Genomic DNA, 17108 nt, shown 5'->3' on the forward strand with positions numbered 1-17108 from the left:
CAATAAATATTCATAAATGGGAAGATACAGACCAATGGGTGGAAAAACCCCAACATGTGTTTCAGCCCTTGTATTTAGGTATTTGCTAAACCTAAGGTTAAGGTCCCATGTAGCGAAACGCAGTAAAAACATACGCGGCGGAAATACATCATGTTTTTTATGCAGAATTTTCCTCTGTACAGACTTTCTGCCCCTATCGTATCGATACAGAAACCACCAGCATTTCCGCAGGTATAGTTCACATGCTCCAATTTACAAACACATGGGCGTTTTTGAAAATGCTTTTTCGTTGCAGATTTTTTTTTTCTGCCATATATGGATGGGATTAGCCTTTTTGCAATGTGAGGCCCCAGCCTACGGGCGTTGTGTAAACTGGTCGAAACCCCATTAAGAGGTATCTCCAAAAAAAAAGTGGTTTTATAGGGCAGAATACAATCCATTTTTGGGATGGGGGGGGGGTCCCAGTGGCTGTGCTAGTGAACAGAATTTTATGATAAATTAAACATTCGTACACATTTTATCTAGTGTGATATGGTTGCGCACATATCCACCCCATATACTATATATAGTGGAAGAGAAGCATATCAAAACTTGTGATCTTTTAATGTGATTACAATGGTTTTAATGGACTTGTCATTTTTGCACGCAGCCCATATATGGTTTATATTAGTGAATGTAATTTAATGTACCCAGTATAAGCCAACCCGAATATAAGCCGAGGCCCCTAATTTTACCACAAAAAACTGGGAAAACTTATTGACTCGAGTATAAGCCGAGGGGGGGAATGCAGCAGCTACTGGAAAATTTCAAAAATTAAAATGTTCAGAGTTTTTGGGTGCAGTAGTTGCTGGGAAAGGGAAAGGGAAGGGGGTGTTTTGGTTGTCTGTCTGCTCCTTCCCTGAGCTTGAGAACTGGGGTTTTCCCCCCCACGTGGAATTCAGTCTGGCTGAATATAGGGTATCTACAGTGCTGCTATTAACCCCTTCCCGACGGAACAGGAGCACTGCAGATACCCTATATTTAGTAGACTGGGTGCTTTCAGACACAGGGATACCTGACTTTGTGTTTCACAGTCATTTTCTACTTTTGTATGTATTCTAGGGAAAGGAGTGATTTAGAACTTTAATTTTTTAATTTTTTTTTAAAGCTTCTTTTTCCCCCCACCATTTTCTGGGAGATTCTATACATTGATATTGCGGCTGGTCATAGACTCCCCCCCACTCCTAAAAAAAATATATATGTATTTTTTTTTTTTTTTTTTGCTGACTCGAGTATAAGCCGAGGAGGGCTTTTTCAAGCACAAAAACTGTGCTGAAAAATTCGGCTTATACTCGAGTATGTACGGTACATGTTCTTTTATAGTACATTCAGCATCTCTTGTCATATCAGCATTATCAAGAGTGCCATTGGGAGTCATATGTAAAGACCTTTTGAGATTTATAGAGGATTTGTTGCCCTTAGTAGCCAATAAGACTTGAATGCTTATTTTCATTTTTTTTTTCTATGGAGTTGGTAGGTATATGGTTACCATTTTTGTAATATACTTTATTAAGCTATCTAACTACCTCTCTAATGGAAAACAGGCTGTAACCTTCTCCTTAGCAACCCTCTAAGGCTGAGTTCACACAGAGTTTTTGGTCCGGATTTTGATGCGGAATCCGCCTCAAAATTTGCCTCCAAAAAACACCTCCCAATCGACTTCTATAGGATCCGTTAGCTTTTTTTTCCGCTAGCGTTTTTTTTCCGCTAGCAGAAAAGCGAGCTGAACTTTCTTCAGGTGGATTCATCCTGAAAAAATCAATGGGAGTCAATGGGAAGCAGAAAAAACGCATCGCGGTTTTGATGTGGTTTTTGCAAAAAAACCACTTCAAAAACCACTAGCTTTCATATCATACCAAGACTGAAGCACTACCGTGTTTCTATGAAAATAAGACAGGGTATTTTTTTCACCAAAAAAGGGCTAGGGCTTATTTTCTGGATAGGTCTTATTTTTCAGGCACCAGAGCGAATCAGAATCTTTTCTGATTTGCTTGGGAAGAATCTTGTAAAACGGCTAGGACTAGAAACCCTAAGGCCGGGTTCACACGGGGTATTTTGGACCAGAATTTGACACGGAGGCCGCCTCAGCTTTCGGTCCAAAATACGGGTAGCTGCAACTGGGTGCCGATGCAGTGCACCGGCATCCAGTTATGCACTCCACTCTGGATTAGGCTCAAATGAATGGGCCTAGTCGGGAGTGTGTTCAAAGAATGAGCATGTAGCTTCTTTTTTGCAGGAGCCAGAACAAACGGCTCCTGGAAAAAAGAACTGACTGGCTCCTATTGATTACAATGGGAACCGTCTTTTTGGTCAGGATTTTGAGTCGGATTCGGCCTCAAAATACCCAGTGTGAACTCAACCTAACCCTAACTTACCTTCACAATTGAAGGTACAGGGTCAGTGGGTCTTAAATAAACTAAGATAATAACAATGGTACCACACTCTCTAAATGGTAGGCAGCGGTGCAGGCAAAATTAGTTCTCCAACCCCTACAGAAGACTAAAAACAATTCTGCCGAACACACTTTTTTGTTTTTGTCTTAAACAAACTTACTGACACTCTCTCTCTCTCTAAACACTTTGTATGACAGTAGCCCCTTGCCCTTTCTATCTCCTCTCCTTTATGCTAAGGGGGAGTCACTGTAGTGGAGTGACTGTGCCTGTGGGAGCGAGAAGGGGTGGCACCTGACTTCTGGTCATGTAGGTAGCCAAGCACATAGCATAGCAGCGGGTGGGAGGCAAGACCCAAGAGGCAGCACTCAGAAGGCGGACTCAGGAGGCATAATTCTGCAGTGGGCTTTGGTACTGGGCGAGTGGATTTTGCCTTGCCGAGGCGGGAGATAGCGGGGTACTTACTCAGGACAGTTGTGAGCTACAGTATGCCAATTTTCCATTTCCTCACATAACCGAGCACTGGAGGTGCTGACTGTAACTACGGCTTATTTTTGGAGTAGGTCTTATATTTCAAGTCTACTCCAAAGTCCCTGCAAAATCAAGCTGGGCTTATTTTTGGAGCAGGGCTTCTTTTTGGAGAAAAAGGGTAGAAGGGTAACTATTAGAGTTGAGCGAGTACTGTTCGGATCAGCCGATACGAACAGCACGCACGCATTGAAATCAATGCACGCAGCCGGCACGCGGGGGGTTAAGCGGCCGGCTGCCGTCAAACCGGAAGCACCAGGTGCTTCCATTCATTTCAATGCGTGCGTGCTGTTCGGATCGGCTGATCCGAACAGTACTCGCTCAACTCTAGTAACTATAACAAAACCTGAGTTATCACTAATTAAAAAAACAGCCAAGGAATTTGAACTTAAAGGGGCACTATCATTGGCAAAAGTTATTTTTAACTAATCACATCCTTGCATAGTCTTTAGAAAGGCTATTCCACACCTACCTTTTGTATGTAAATCGCCTCAGTGGTTTTTGAATGAGCCCGTTTTTATTAATATGCTAATTAGCTTCCAGCCAGCACAGGAAGTTCCCAACAGCACTCTCTCTGCTATTCTCTCCTATTTGTGTGTGCAAACAGGAAGCAGGAAGTCAGCAGCAGCCTGTGCTGTACACATACATAGGAAAGAATAGCAAAGAGGAGAGCACGATGGGACTTCCAGGGTGCACCTAGAGGCTAATTAGCATATGAATAAAAATGGGCTCATTCAAAAACCACTGAGGCGATTTACATACAAAAGATAGGTGTGGAATAGCCTTTCTAAAGGCTATGCAAGGATGTGCTTATCTAAAAATGACTTTTCCCAATGATAGAGCCTCTTTAATATGTAGCACTTCATTCTGAATATAAAATCACATTCCCATCTCTGTTCTTAACTAGTGATGTCTGTAATTCTTTTACACCTAGTACTTCAGTCTCAGCTTTCTTGTTATCTCAGAACCATGCTTCAGCTCTACATGTTGCATTGAGTACAAGTGTACTGAGATATTGTCTCTGGCAATGCTTAGTTAGAGCATTGCTAATGGGAACTTTACAGCCTGTTTTCTATTAAAACAATGTTTGATAGATTATTAAAGTAGACACAATAGCAAAAAGAAAAAAAGAAAAATACATAAAGTGGGAGTTACACTTTCATTATTTTTTTAACTTCACTACACTGGAAAACATCTTTATTGCTTCATTAATGAAATGTTGTATTTTATGTTGTAGATCTTACAGAAGAATTTATTACTCCACTGTTCAACTTCTATAGAAGTATGGGCTCCCTTAATGTGAGTGATGCAGAGTATGCTTTACTCTCTGCCATAACTGTGTTCTTCTCAGGTTAGTAAATACGATTTCATGCTCTTTCATATTTGTCTAATCTAATAGCCTACAGTCATGGCCAAAGTTTTGAGAATGACACAAATATTATATTTTCACATGATCTGCTGCCCTCTGGTTTTTATGTGTGTTTGTCAGATGTTTTTATCACATACAGAAATATAATTGCAATCATATTATGAGTAACAAAAGCTTATATTGACAGTTAGAATGAGTTAATGCAGCAAGTCAATATTTGCAGCGTTGACCCTTCTTCTTCAGGACCTCTGCAATTCTCCTTGGCATGCTCTCAATCAACTTCTTAACCAAATCCTGACTGATAGCAGTCCATTTTTGCACAATCAATGCTTGCATTTTGTCCAAATTTGTAGGTTTTTGTTTGTCCACCGTCTCTTGATGATTGACCACAAGTTCTCAATGGGATTAAGATCTGGGGAGTTTCCAGGCCATGGACCCAAAATCTCTCTGTTTTGTTCCCTGAGCCATTTAGTTAGCACCTTTGCTTTATGGCAAGGTGCTCCATCATGCTGGAAAAGGCATTGTTGATCACCAAACTGCTCTTGGACGGTTGGGAGAAGTTGATCTTGGAGGACATTCTGGTACCATTCTTTATTCATGGCTGTGTTTTTAGGCAAGACTGTGAGAGAGCCGATTCCCTTGGCTGAGAAGCAACCCCACACATGAATGGTTTCAGGATGCGTTACAGTTGGCATGAGACAAGACTGGTGGTAGCGCTCACCTCGTCTTCTCCGAATAAGCTGTTTTCCAGATGTCCCAAACAATCAAAAAGGGGATTCATCAGAGAAAATGACTTTACCCCAGTCCTCAGCAGTCCACTCCCTGTACCTTTTGCAGAATATCAGACTGTCCCTGATGTTTTTTCTGGAGAGAAGTGGCTTCTTTGCTGCCCTCCTTGAGACCAGGCCTTGCTCCAAGAGTCTCCGCCTCACAGTGCGTGCAGATGCACAAACACCTGCCTGCTGCCATTCCTGAGCAAGCTCTGCACTGCTGGTAGCCCGATCCCACAGCTGAAACACTTTTAAGAGTTGGTCCTGGCGCTTGCTGGTCTTTCTTGGGCGCCCTGGAGCCTTTTTGCCAACAATGGAACCTCTCTTCTTGAAGTTCTTGATGATGCGATAGATTGTTGACTGAGGTGCAATCTTTCTAGCTGCGATACTCTTCGCTGTTAGGCCATTTTTGTGAAGTGCAATGATGACTGCACGTGTTTCTTTAGAGATAACCATGGTTAACAGAAGAGAAACAATGATGCCAAGCATCAGCCTCCTTTTAAAGTGTTCAGTGGTGTCATTCTTCCTTAATCATGACAGATTGATCTCCAGCCCTGTCCTCATCAACACCTACACCTGTGTTAATGGAGCAATCACTGAAACAATGTTAGCTGGTCCTTTCAAGGCAGGGCTGCAATGATGTTGAAATGTGTTTTGGGGGATAAAGTTCATTTTCTAGGCAAATATTGACTTTGCAAGTAATTGCTGTTAAGCCGATCACTCTTTATAACATTCTGGAGTATATGCAAATTGCCATTAGAAAAACTGAAGCAGTAGACTTTGTAAAAATTAATATTTGTATCATTCTCAAAACTTTTGGCCATGACTGTATATTTTTTATGGGATGAGTATAAAAAGTAACAATTGTCTATTTGCTTTAATAACAGATCGCCCACTGTTAAAGAACAAAAATGGTGTCGAGAAACTTCAGGAGCCGCTTTTGGGAATTTTACACAAGTATTCAAAGATTTATCATCCAGAAGACCCACAACATTTTGCACGACTGACAGGACGCCTGACTGAGCTAAGGACCCTTAACCACAATCACTCAGAAGTTCTGCTATCATGGAAAACCAGAGATACCAAACTTACTTCATTGCTTTATGGTGGTTGGGACTTCCACCACTAAGTTCCTCACTGAGACTTATGGTTGCCTAATATAATGTAAGTTAAGATGTTGGACGCTGTCTAGTGACACATGAATGCAGAGGCTAAAGGTCCTCTACACCCTTTTCATCTGAATTTTATTTTATCTTTTTGCTATTACTCTGGACTGATATGTCCTTCCACTGGAAGAAATCAGTAAAACATTTGATGTTATTCTATTGGTTTCAATGTAGCTGTCCTAAGAAGAGCATTCTTACTGTATAATGATTTAACCCCAGAATTCCAAGTAAACTGAATTGATCTCGGCTCATGTTGGACTCATTCTCTATTCCAATAGGGGGGGTTGGACTTGTCTTCATCTCATTTTCTCTATAGAAACCACAGTATTAGTAAGGGAACCTTCCAAAGGATAATTCTGCCTGTTTACCTGTTTGGGATGGCAAGCTTCTAAGTATGTATAGTACAGAAATTTTCTTAAGCAGTCTGGGGTACCCTCAAAATTAGTCCTTCAAAATTATGTCCACTTCCACAAAACCTATTTCATACCATATTGAGTTTTTTTTTTTTTATTGTTATAAGATAATCATTTAATAGTTCCACCATGGGGAAATTCAGTGTGTTATAGCAGCATAGATAATCCAATAATAATATACAATACAAATTACGAGTACAAAAAGCTCCACAATAGATGCATTACAGTGACAGTAGGTAAAGATAAAAAGATAAAGGTAAATAAGATAGCAGGAGGGATAGCACAACTTCAGGATCTTTCAGTTTCTGTATGGAGTGATCTACGTTTAGCCCAGTGTTGGTTGTACGGTCTAACCGCAGCGAGTAGGAAAGACTTCCAATAGCTTTCCTTCTCACAGAATACAAACTTCAGTAAGGATTGAAAGGTGTAAAGCGTTTTATAGAGGTAATCACCCTGTATACTTTGGTAAGAAATAAAGATGGACTAGGCTGCTGGAGAAGATTCCTACACCCACATGGAAGACATGCTGTTCACCTGATTGCTCCTGACCCAGGGGGACCAACCGGCCCCCAGCAGCCAAACCAGTGCCACAGTGATGTATGCTGCATCGTGCATGATGCATAGAACACATACTGCACTACACTATCCAGTTTATTACATGTAAATGCACTGGGTGGCTGAGATGACATCTAGGCACAGAGGAAGGCTGCCCATTATTCTCTCTCCCGGACTTGGTCTTCTTACTGTGGGGCCCCATCACAAATCATCTTATTCACAGAGCTATAAGAGGGGTAGGTAGCTAGTTGCATTTTAGACCATGACTTTTATTGAATGGCCCTAGGCATCCCATTCCAACACATTCATGCAACTGCTCTAGTAGGATGTAGGACTTTGTCGTCATCAGACGTCGTGAGTTCATACATGCACTAAGTGTGCTACGTCATCTTTATTACTTCTATCCCTTGAACTAAAAACAAAGGTATTGTAGTAAAACAGCAATAATAGGGATCTCCTTTTGATCTGTTGTTATGGTGTAACAATACCATAATTGTATAACATCTGTAAATCTATTTATCATAAATATAGTTTAGGACACTAAGTGAAAAATACAGATATTGGTCTTTATTAAAAGACCTATGTAGAAAGTAATATGAAAGAAATCGAAACAGTCACTTTATGCCAAATTCCTATTGAGATAGTTAAAGTACATATTATTATTCAGTGGCTAGTGCATAATTATATAATGGTCATGAAATCTAAGAAAAGCTGTTGCAATTTGACATCTGGTACTGTAAATCTGTATCCACTAATTTTGCTGAGCTATATACTTAAAGGGATTCTATCATTGGCTCTAGTGATTTGTAACTAAGCATATATTTGCATATTCTTTAGAAAGGCTGTTCCAGGCATACCTTTTGTTTATTAATCCTCTTATCTGTTTTTTTTTTTTAATTAGCCCGCTTTTACGGATATGCTAATTAACCAGCTCGGAGCACTGGAAGTTCACTGAGCACTGTGTGAAGTGTGTAAACAGGGGGAGGTGAGAGCAGGGCAGGCTAATGAGTCATCAGCAGCAGCAGCCTTCCCTGCTCTCACCTCCCCCGTTTACACACATCACACAGTGCTCAGTGAACTTCTGCTGCTGGTTAATTAGCATATCAATAAAAGTGGGCTAATTAAAAAACAGATGATTACTAAACAAAAGGTATGTCTGGAACAGCCTTTCTAAAGGCTATGCAAATATATGCTTAGTTAAAAATCACTAGAGCCAATGACAGAGCCCTTTTTAAGGGGTTTTCCCACATCTCTGTTTCAGCAGCTTTGCCTGTCTCTTCTCATTTCCTGTATTTCTTCAAACAGTGAAAGCAAAGCCACTTCCCCCAGCTTACTGAACAGGACACTATGAAGTATCACAATACTTATGATGATTACTAGAAATGTAATATAAATAGATCAAATAATATGCATGTGTTTCTAGAGAAGGGACTCGGTGTTATCTGTGTGTTTAGATAGAGAGATAACAGATGTAGCTTTATCAGCAAACTGAAATTAGCTGAACAGCAGAGCTGTAGATAACATTAAGAGCAGTGAGTGATGTCATCAGTCCTGTCCTATCACAAAGGTTTGGCTCTATGGAAACGCTGGGTAAACAATAGGAGAAATAATTTCATATAGGAGGAAATCAAAGCAGCATTGCTAAAGCAATATATTTAGGAAAACTCTTCAATTAACATAAGCTAGCAGTATAGATCCTTGAGATGTAGATACCCATTTAACCCTTAGCTTAGGTATGGAATTTCACTACATAGGTAATTCAAAGTGACCACTAGTTACTTTACAGAGATGGAAGATCCACTAAAGTTGAATTAATTTTTTACATATTAAGGCCAGGTTACCTCATTGCAAAAACACAATGCTTTACAGTACCTGCAAAGTGGATGGGATTCTGGCTAATCCCATTCACGCATTGTAGAAAAAAAAACTGCAGCTGAAAAGCTGCATTTTCAAAAACAATTGCATTTTTAAAAATCTTGGCATGTTAAATAGATCTACAGAAATGTCAGCATTTTTTATACAGGTATAATAGAGGCAGAAAGTCCGCAGAGGAAAACTCTGGATTTTCTGAAAAAAAAAAAAAAAAAAACTGTAGGAAAAAACACAATACATTTCCACCACATTTTTTTCCATGGCATTTTTTTTTGCTGTGGCTCACTACATGGGGCCTTAGCCTTAAACAGGACATGTTTGTTTGGAAATGCTGTGCAATTGGACTCTTAAGCCTAGAATAAGCAGAGATTTGAAATGTAATTTCAAGTTACTAAATAAAATACTAAATATTTTTTACTGTAATCCTATAAATCAAATTGTTCAGCTCTATAAGGCTAAGTTCACACCAGCGCTCACTTTCCATTTGGGGATTCTGTTCTCCATTCCGGTTGAAAAATGTGGAAAGAAAAGCAGCGCGGAAACAGCGGAACCCCATTATAATCTATGGAGTCTGTGGGTTTTGGCTTTTTAAGCAGATTGGGTTTCTGTTTTTTGGATCCCCAAGTGGACCCAAAGAACGGAAACCCAAACGCAGGTGTGAACCGGTTTTCTTAAGAAAAAAAGTACATGAAATCTCATTCTCATGGCCTATGGTTAATCAATCAAATCCCAGACAGGCACTTCCAATAAAAGAGTGAGCAGTGGAGTGTACGAGAAACTATGTTTTCTCCTGATATACAAATTAAAAACTCTTGTGCACAAAGCAAACAGAGCAGGGGACCTTGTAACATGTAGCTTAGGGTAGAATAACACAGAAAGATTGTAGAGGTAGAATGTAAAGTTTTCATGTGTTATTTCCCTCATCAAACTCTACCAAAAAACTTTTTCAAATAAAAGGTAAAACAATTGTTAAATAAATATATTTTTACTTAAAGGGGCTCTATCAGCAAAATCATGCTGATAGAGCCCCACATAGGCTATTCAGGCACCGTAAATGTTATATTAAACTACCCCAACCCCCCCCCCCCGTTTTAAAATAATAACCTAAAAAAGAATGTGCTCTGCTTACGGATCGTGCACCCTGGGCGGGCATTCAGGGTGTGTCTTCATCTTCATCCCCGCCTCTGCTTCCTCCGATCCTGTCCTCCTCCGGCGCTCGCAAACGGACACTGATATAAAAAAAATAGCCTGGGCGCATGCGCAGTAGCATGCGGCTTCTACTACGGCTACTGCGCATGCGCCCAGGCTATTTTTTTTTAATATCAGTGTCCGTTTAATATAACATTTACGGTGCCTGAATTGCCTTTTTAAAGGCTATGCACGCATATGTGGGGCTCTATCGGCATGATTTTGCTGATAGAGCCCCTTTAAACCTGCATAATAAACTTATAATATAAACATATTACCATTCAGATAGAAGCTGAGGTACAGTTTGCAGTGAAAGTGCACATTTTGTATGCCACATTTATTACGTGTTTTAGGCTACGGTCCCACGTTGTGGAAACGCAGCGTTTGTTGTTTGTTTGTTGTTGCAGATTTTGGAGCATAATTTTGAGCCAAAGTCAGGAGTGGCTAAAAAATCTTAAGGAAGCTCTTAGATGATTCCCTTCTGTTTATTCCACTCCTCACTTTGGCTCAAAAAAACCCCACAGCAAAATCTGCAACAAAAAAATGCTGCTTTTCCAGAACCTGGAGTCTTGGCCTTAGGCCAGGGCCCCTCATAGCATATACCCCACGGTTTGTTCATGGCAGAAACGCCACATTTTTTCTAGCGAATCCCATCCATACATTGCGAGAAAATATGCACAGCGGACACACTGTAATTTCCAAAACCATTGTGGTTTTGGAAATCATAGCATGTCAATTATACCTTCAGAAACGTCGGTGGCTTTCCTATACATATAATGGAAGCAGAAAGTCTTTCTGTGACTAGGAGAAAGACTGTGAAAAGTGATGCGGGAAAAAACGTGTCATGTTTCTGCTCCGTTTTTCCCTGTAGCACTTTTTTCCTGCAGTCCGCTACGTGGAGCCATTGCCTTAAACACTTTTTTGACTTTTATTTTTTTATGGCTTACTAAAAAGCGGAGTGGCTTAGGATGCCCAGAATTACTAACAGTTAAGGTAGACAGGCAGTCTGAAAATATGCCAGATTTATCACAGCGAGTGATACTGCATAACACATCTGGCATACCTTTAGACTGTTTAGTATGCATTTATACCACATTGCAATTGGCCTAGTTTGTACTTGAACTATTTTGGCATTTTGTGGTTTAAGATTCTCTCCCTTTTTCGGAGTTTCCTCACCCATATATCTAGCATGTTAAAAATTCTAGCCCAAACTAGATGAGCCACATTGTACCAAAGAAGAACCATGTTTACACCAGTGTCTAGTGATAACCACAATAGTAAATCTGGGTCTGTGTGTATCAGAACGGTGCTAAAATTCTGGCATGACTTTCTGTATCAAAATAAGACAACGAATGGATTGTATAGACTAGTGTAAAGGTACATCAGATTTACCATCCAGCATCAGCCACTGTATGCATTTCAATACTGTGTAAACCTTAGCCATGAACAGTAAATCTGTACTATTGTTTTTAAAACAGCTAAAAAAGATATAATGTACTGGTGCTTGCAGTCATACTACAGGCAGTGTTACTGAAACATATGTTTCCTTAAAGTCAACCTGTCAGCTCATTTTAACATCCCTCACCTCCAAACCTTCAGTACTTCACAGGGCATCTCATGAGTTGTCCAGTGTTGTGTTACTGTGCTGCTGCCATCCTCCAAAAAAAACCAAAAACTTTTGTTCCCTTCATCTCTCAGCCCTATTCTAATAGTTGACGAACGTTGGAGGGCTTGACTTCTTCCTTTATCTCTCCACCCCCTTGACTTGAAGGAATAAATTATATAAGGAATAAACGTAAAAATAATGTATCTGAATTTCATTAGAATAAAAATGCAGAGACAGTCATGTAGGTGGTGTTTGGTACAACACATGTATACATGAGATATCTGCTAAGTAATGGTCCCTGATATTAACTTCTCACAAATAGATGCATACTGTATTTATGGTTAAAATATTAATGTAGCATGCACTGTAGCTCTGTAACAAAAAAGTATTATGGTTTCAGCACATAAAGGCCATTCTTTGTATAAGTAAGGGGGCGTTCACATTACCGTCACTGTCCGACAGGTAGTGTCCGCTGCTAATGTCTGTGCAAAATCTTGTGCGGACATTAGCATCGGACACTAGCTGTGTCCGTGACATTTTGCATTGATTTAAATGGACGTCGGGTGCATTCTTTTACTGTCCATGGGTGCCCTTAACTGTCCGTTCCCAAAGATGTCCAACTTTTCAAGAGGACAGCAAAACCCGACATGTAGGACATCTTTGGGAACGGACACTTAAGGACACCCATGGACAGTAAAAGAACGCAGCCGATCTGCATTTAAATGAATGAAAAATGTCACGGACACAGCTAGTGTCTGATGCTAATGTCCGCACAAGATTTTTCACGGACATTAGCAGCGGACACTAGCTGTCGGACACCGACGGTAGTGTGAACGCCCCCTAAGTTATACAACTTACAATTTATTGTGGTTTACATGATCTATTTCAGTCTGTGCTGTACTTTGCTACATCTGTCATTCTCATAGACTTGGACAGCAGCACATATACAACAATCCATCATTGCAAACAGGGCACAAGGGACCCCTGTGATAGGTGGACGTTGGTGCAGTAGAACATCATACTGTCATCGCCTACCTATCCTGTGCATAGGTGATAAATGTTGCTCCTGTTAATATAATGTGCATAGCAATGCTATTGGGCTGTATGTGTGAGGCTGCCTGGCTACAATACCAGTCTTTTACTAGGCACTTTTCTAAAATGATTATTTATTTTTACAGCACCATTAATTCCATGATGCTGCACATTTGTGAAAGGGTTTGAACACACAGTACAAGAACAACACCAAGTACAATAAACATGAAACTTACTAGGTTATTGATCTGGCACAAATAGGAAATAGATGACCCTGACTATAAGGGCTTTCAAAATATAAGGTAAGATAAGTGAAGATATTAGGTGAGGGTACTTACTCATATGATGGTGTAGTGGCACCAGGGTTGCTATGTATTCGTTGCTATTTTAGCAAAAAAGTAAACCTGTAATCAAATTGGAAAATGAAGTCTAACCTGGATGGCAAGTGTGGGGTCAGCCTTCTTACTGTTTTAAATCTATATTTTATTTATTAGTTCTGCATCTAAATATAGTTTTCTCTGGCCAGTATAAATATATTAACAATTGATCATAAAAAAGAAAAAAATAATCAAATATTAAAAAAACCAAAACAAAAAAAAACCAAAACAACTTAATGGGATAACAGTGACCGACATTTTGGATAATCTTAATGGCTTCTTACACCTGAGTAGCCATAAGGACTATATGTTTACTGTTTGTATTGGGTTCATTGTGACATATTGATATTTTATAAATGGTATTTCATAGTCTAATTGTATTTTTATATAGTTTTCTATTTTTTTCCGTATGAAAGTGGTTTTAAGGGATTATTTTAGATTTTGGAAATCTTTGTATTACATTTTGGTTTATTTTGTATGACTATGTGACATGTAAATACAGCTGGAAGTTTTCAAATGAAAAATATTCTTTTTGTGATCATTTTCTTTCAAAGTGTTCTTCATAAACTAAACAAAGCACTCTTTAATTAGCTGTGTATTTTTTTCTATTTTACTTAAATTTTTTTGTTTACAAACCATTTAGAAGCTATAAAATGTAGATAATTTTAGTTTCTCTGTGTGTGCAAAGTAATCCAGATCATTAATACACTGGGAGAGTGACAATGCATGGCTAGATTGGCAACAAGTTTAGATTAAACTCGTGGTGTGTGCACCATTGAAGAAAACCTGTCACTAGAGCTGAAAAGTCCTATGACATACATCATGTGATAGGCAACGTCATCCTGATCATGTTGGTGCTTTGTTTATCAAAATCCGTTCAGCCATTCCAAAGGTATAAGCCTTTGTAGTGTTAATGCAAATTAAGATATATTAGCCAAAGGGGTTGTAACACTGCATGACATATAGTACAGAGAGACCCCATCACCATTGGAAAACCCTAGTTACCGTTCACACTTGGAATTTTCAGGTCTGGCTACAGGTCCTCTTAAAATACTCCAGACCATTATGCCAAATGTGCCCATAGACCTTTATTAGGTAGACATATACCAAATTGGTATGAAAGGAGTTATCAGGTGTACTAATATAGTAAAGAGTGATGTGCATTTAAAAAACCTATTCATAAGTAGCAGGCGAGGAAAAAAATGGGGAACTTAAAAGGAGTCTATCATTGGCTTTATCAATCTTTAAATGTCTTCACTGCTTCTTGCAGAGCAGCTAGTCATGTACAGCGCGATTAAAAACTCACGCATTTGCATTGCTGCACTAGCTGCTCTGGAAGCAATGAAGAACTGTATGAGGAGGGATCATCTGTAAAGAAAGGGGTGGTGAGACCCAGGGAAGGCTGATGACACTGCGGTGCTCAGGAAACAGTGAGAAGGCTTCCGCTGCTTCGTGAAGAGTAATTAGCATATCAAGAAAACTGGGCAAATTCAAAAATGGTTGCGCCAATCATTGAATGAAAGGTATGCCTAGAATAGCCTTTCTACAGGATATGCAAAGCTATGCTTATTTAAAAATCAATATAGCCAATGACAGACTCCCTTTAAATCCCCAGGCCACACCTACAGTTATCTACTTATATGCAGAGTTTATTTTTGCATCCACATTTCCCATCGGCTATGCCCAGTCAATGTAATATATCACAGATTACATTGATGACCTGATACTAAAGTAAGATGCCCTCCAGCATATCTATTCCTCAGAGATTACAAGGAGTTGGAAGAACACAAGGGGCAGGATATAAAGAGGTAGTGAGCTGCGTGCACCTCTAATGGTCAGTACGTCAGCCATCACAACGTGGGTTTATTTAGGATGAAACTAAGGATCTGACGGATGATGACTTTATGTGGTTAAATTGTATAATTTAGGATGTGAATGTCACGTACTTGAAGGATGGAACCTTAGCTCTAGAACAGTAAGTATTAGTAAAGCCATAAGTATCAGGGAAAATTGATAAAGAAAGGGCAGACAGTTACATTTATATACATGACATTCACTATTGTCATGAAATATACATACAAACATTATTGGAGTCAACTTGACAAATGGTGCAACTCCGCAAAGCATGTATATGGGTGAATACAATGAGGAAGTAGTTTCTTGTGCCAAGCTGCTCGCAACACTGAGTTTTCTGGTGTGAGTTTCCAATCTGCCTCTGGTTCAGGTGATTTATGAAGAGGCTGGAGGCAAATTGTCACATTAAGTGTAGTGTACTGTCCCATAGATTTCAACGCATACCAGAAACTGAAACAGAAGATCGTGCCTGTGACATGGCCTAATAGGATTATACTAAGGTAGCCCTGGGAGGCCTTCATTACCCTTCTGACTGCCATGTAAAAGCACTAGACCCCTGTAAACAAGATCCTGCTGATGCCTCCAGGAGGGAGCTCCTCCCTCTAACACTCCATAGACACCACGGCATCTACGGGGTCAAACAATTCTGCGTGTGAGGAGCAGGTGCCCGGCTATGTGAGTACAACTGAGTCTATGGAAGATCCCACATTATTCTTCTGCAACTGATGTAGAAATTCAATTGTTGCAGAATAAGGCCCATCAGTGACCGATGTAGAAAGTCTATACATAGATCACTAAGAGGTTAGAGTCCCCTAAGGGGACAAAGAAATTAGTTTAAAAAATAAAGCTTATTCCTTTCTGCCGCAGTCAAAGTTTAACACCTTCCTGACAGAACTCCACTTTTAGAATCTGACATGTGTCACGTTATGAGGTAATAACTTTGCAACACTTTAACTCGCCAAAGTGATTTTGACACTTAGGCCCCACATAACAATCCACAGCCAAAAAGCACTGTGGAAAAAACCTTGACAGAAAAATTCACAGTGATTTTTTTTTCCATAGCACTTTTTATTGGAAAGTCCACAGTTTTCCTCTAGTCCCTTCGGGCACGCCTACCTCTTCTGTCTTCTTGTAGTGACAGCCTTTGGTTCTGTGTCTTCTTCCCTTCAAATCCTGCGCTTGCGTAGTAGCGCTTCCCTCCGGAGCGCTACTGCGCAGACTCACTCGCCATTTTACTTAATGGCAGTTCGCGAGTGTACTGCGCAGTAGCGCTCCGGAGGGAAGCCCTACTTCGCAGGTGCGGGATTTGAAGACAAGAAGGCGGAAGAAGACACGGAACCAGAGGGCGTCACTACAAGAAGACAGAAGAGGTAGGCGTGCCCGAAGCTGACGTCGCACCGTGCATCCCCGCCCATGGTGCACGTTCAGGTACGATTAGCATATATGTTTTAATGCTTTTATTTAAAAACGGGACCGGGGTTTAATATAACATTTACGGTGCCTGAATAGCCTTTTTAAAGGCTATTCACACATATGTGGGGCTCTATTAGCATAATTTTGCTGATAGAGCCCCTTTAACCCTTATGTTTTTAATAAAAGGTGCGTCAGTACACATTCTTTAGCTGAGAGAAGAACGAAAACCAACAGAGTGGTGTGACTTCTTTACCACCTGGCACTCTGCCTAATTAATGAGGACGACGACAATTACCCAGGAATATTGGTCATTTAGTCATAAATACGACTCTGATCACTGGTATCTCCTGCTTTTGTGTGCCTTCTTCTTCTATGTAATTTCCTCACTAACCATCTCACCTTACTCTCCTCCCCCCATACATCCCCTCCCTGTCTCGCTAACTATCTCGCCCTTCCCTAACTACTCAGCCCAAACCCTGACCTATATTAAATACTTACCCCTCCACACTTCTTCTGGCGAAACAGTCCCTCTGCCT

At 40.1% G+C, this 17108-nt stretch overlaps 2 protein-coding genes across 2 annotated transcripts in view; both read left to right on the forward strand.

Moving 5' to 3' along the window:
• Positions 1 to 6225, forward strand: part of LOC142194063 (bile acid receptor-like) — a 49282-nt gene extending 43057 nt beyond the window's left edge. Inside the window, exons 9-10 of the mRNA XM_075263089.1 lie at positions 4195 to 4308; positions 5984 to 6225. Coding sequence (XP_075119190.1) covers positions 4195 to 4308; positions 5984 to 6225 — 356 coding nt within the window. The remainder of the gene's footprint in view (positions 1 to 4194; positions 4309 to 5983) is intronic.
• Positions 1 to 17108, forward strand: part of LOC142194808 (serine/threonine-protein kinase 38) — a 432602-nt gene that overhangs the window by 116073 nt on the left and 299421 nt on the right. The gene's annotated exons all lie outside the window — the stretch shown is intronic.

Source organism: Leptodactylus fuscus, chromosome 2 (genome assembly GCF_031893055.1).
Source record: "Leptodactylus fuscus isolate aLepFus1 chromosome 2, aLepFus1.hap2, whole genome shotgun sequence".
NCBI lineage: Eukaryota > Metazoa > Chordata > Amphibia > Anura > Leptodactylidae > Leptodactylus > Leptodactylus fuscus.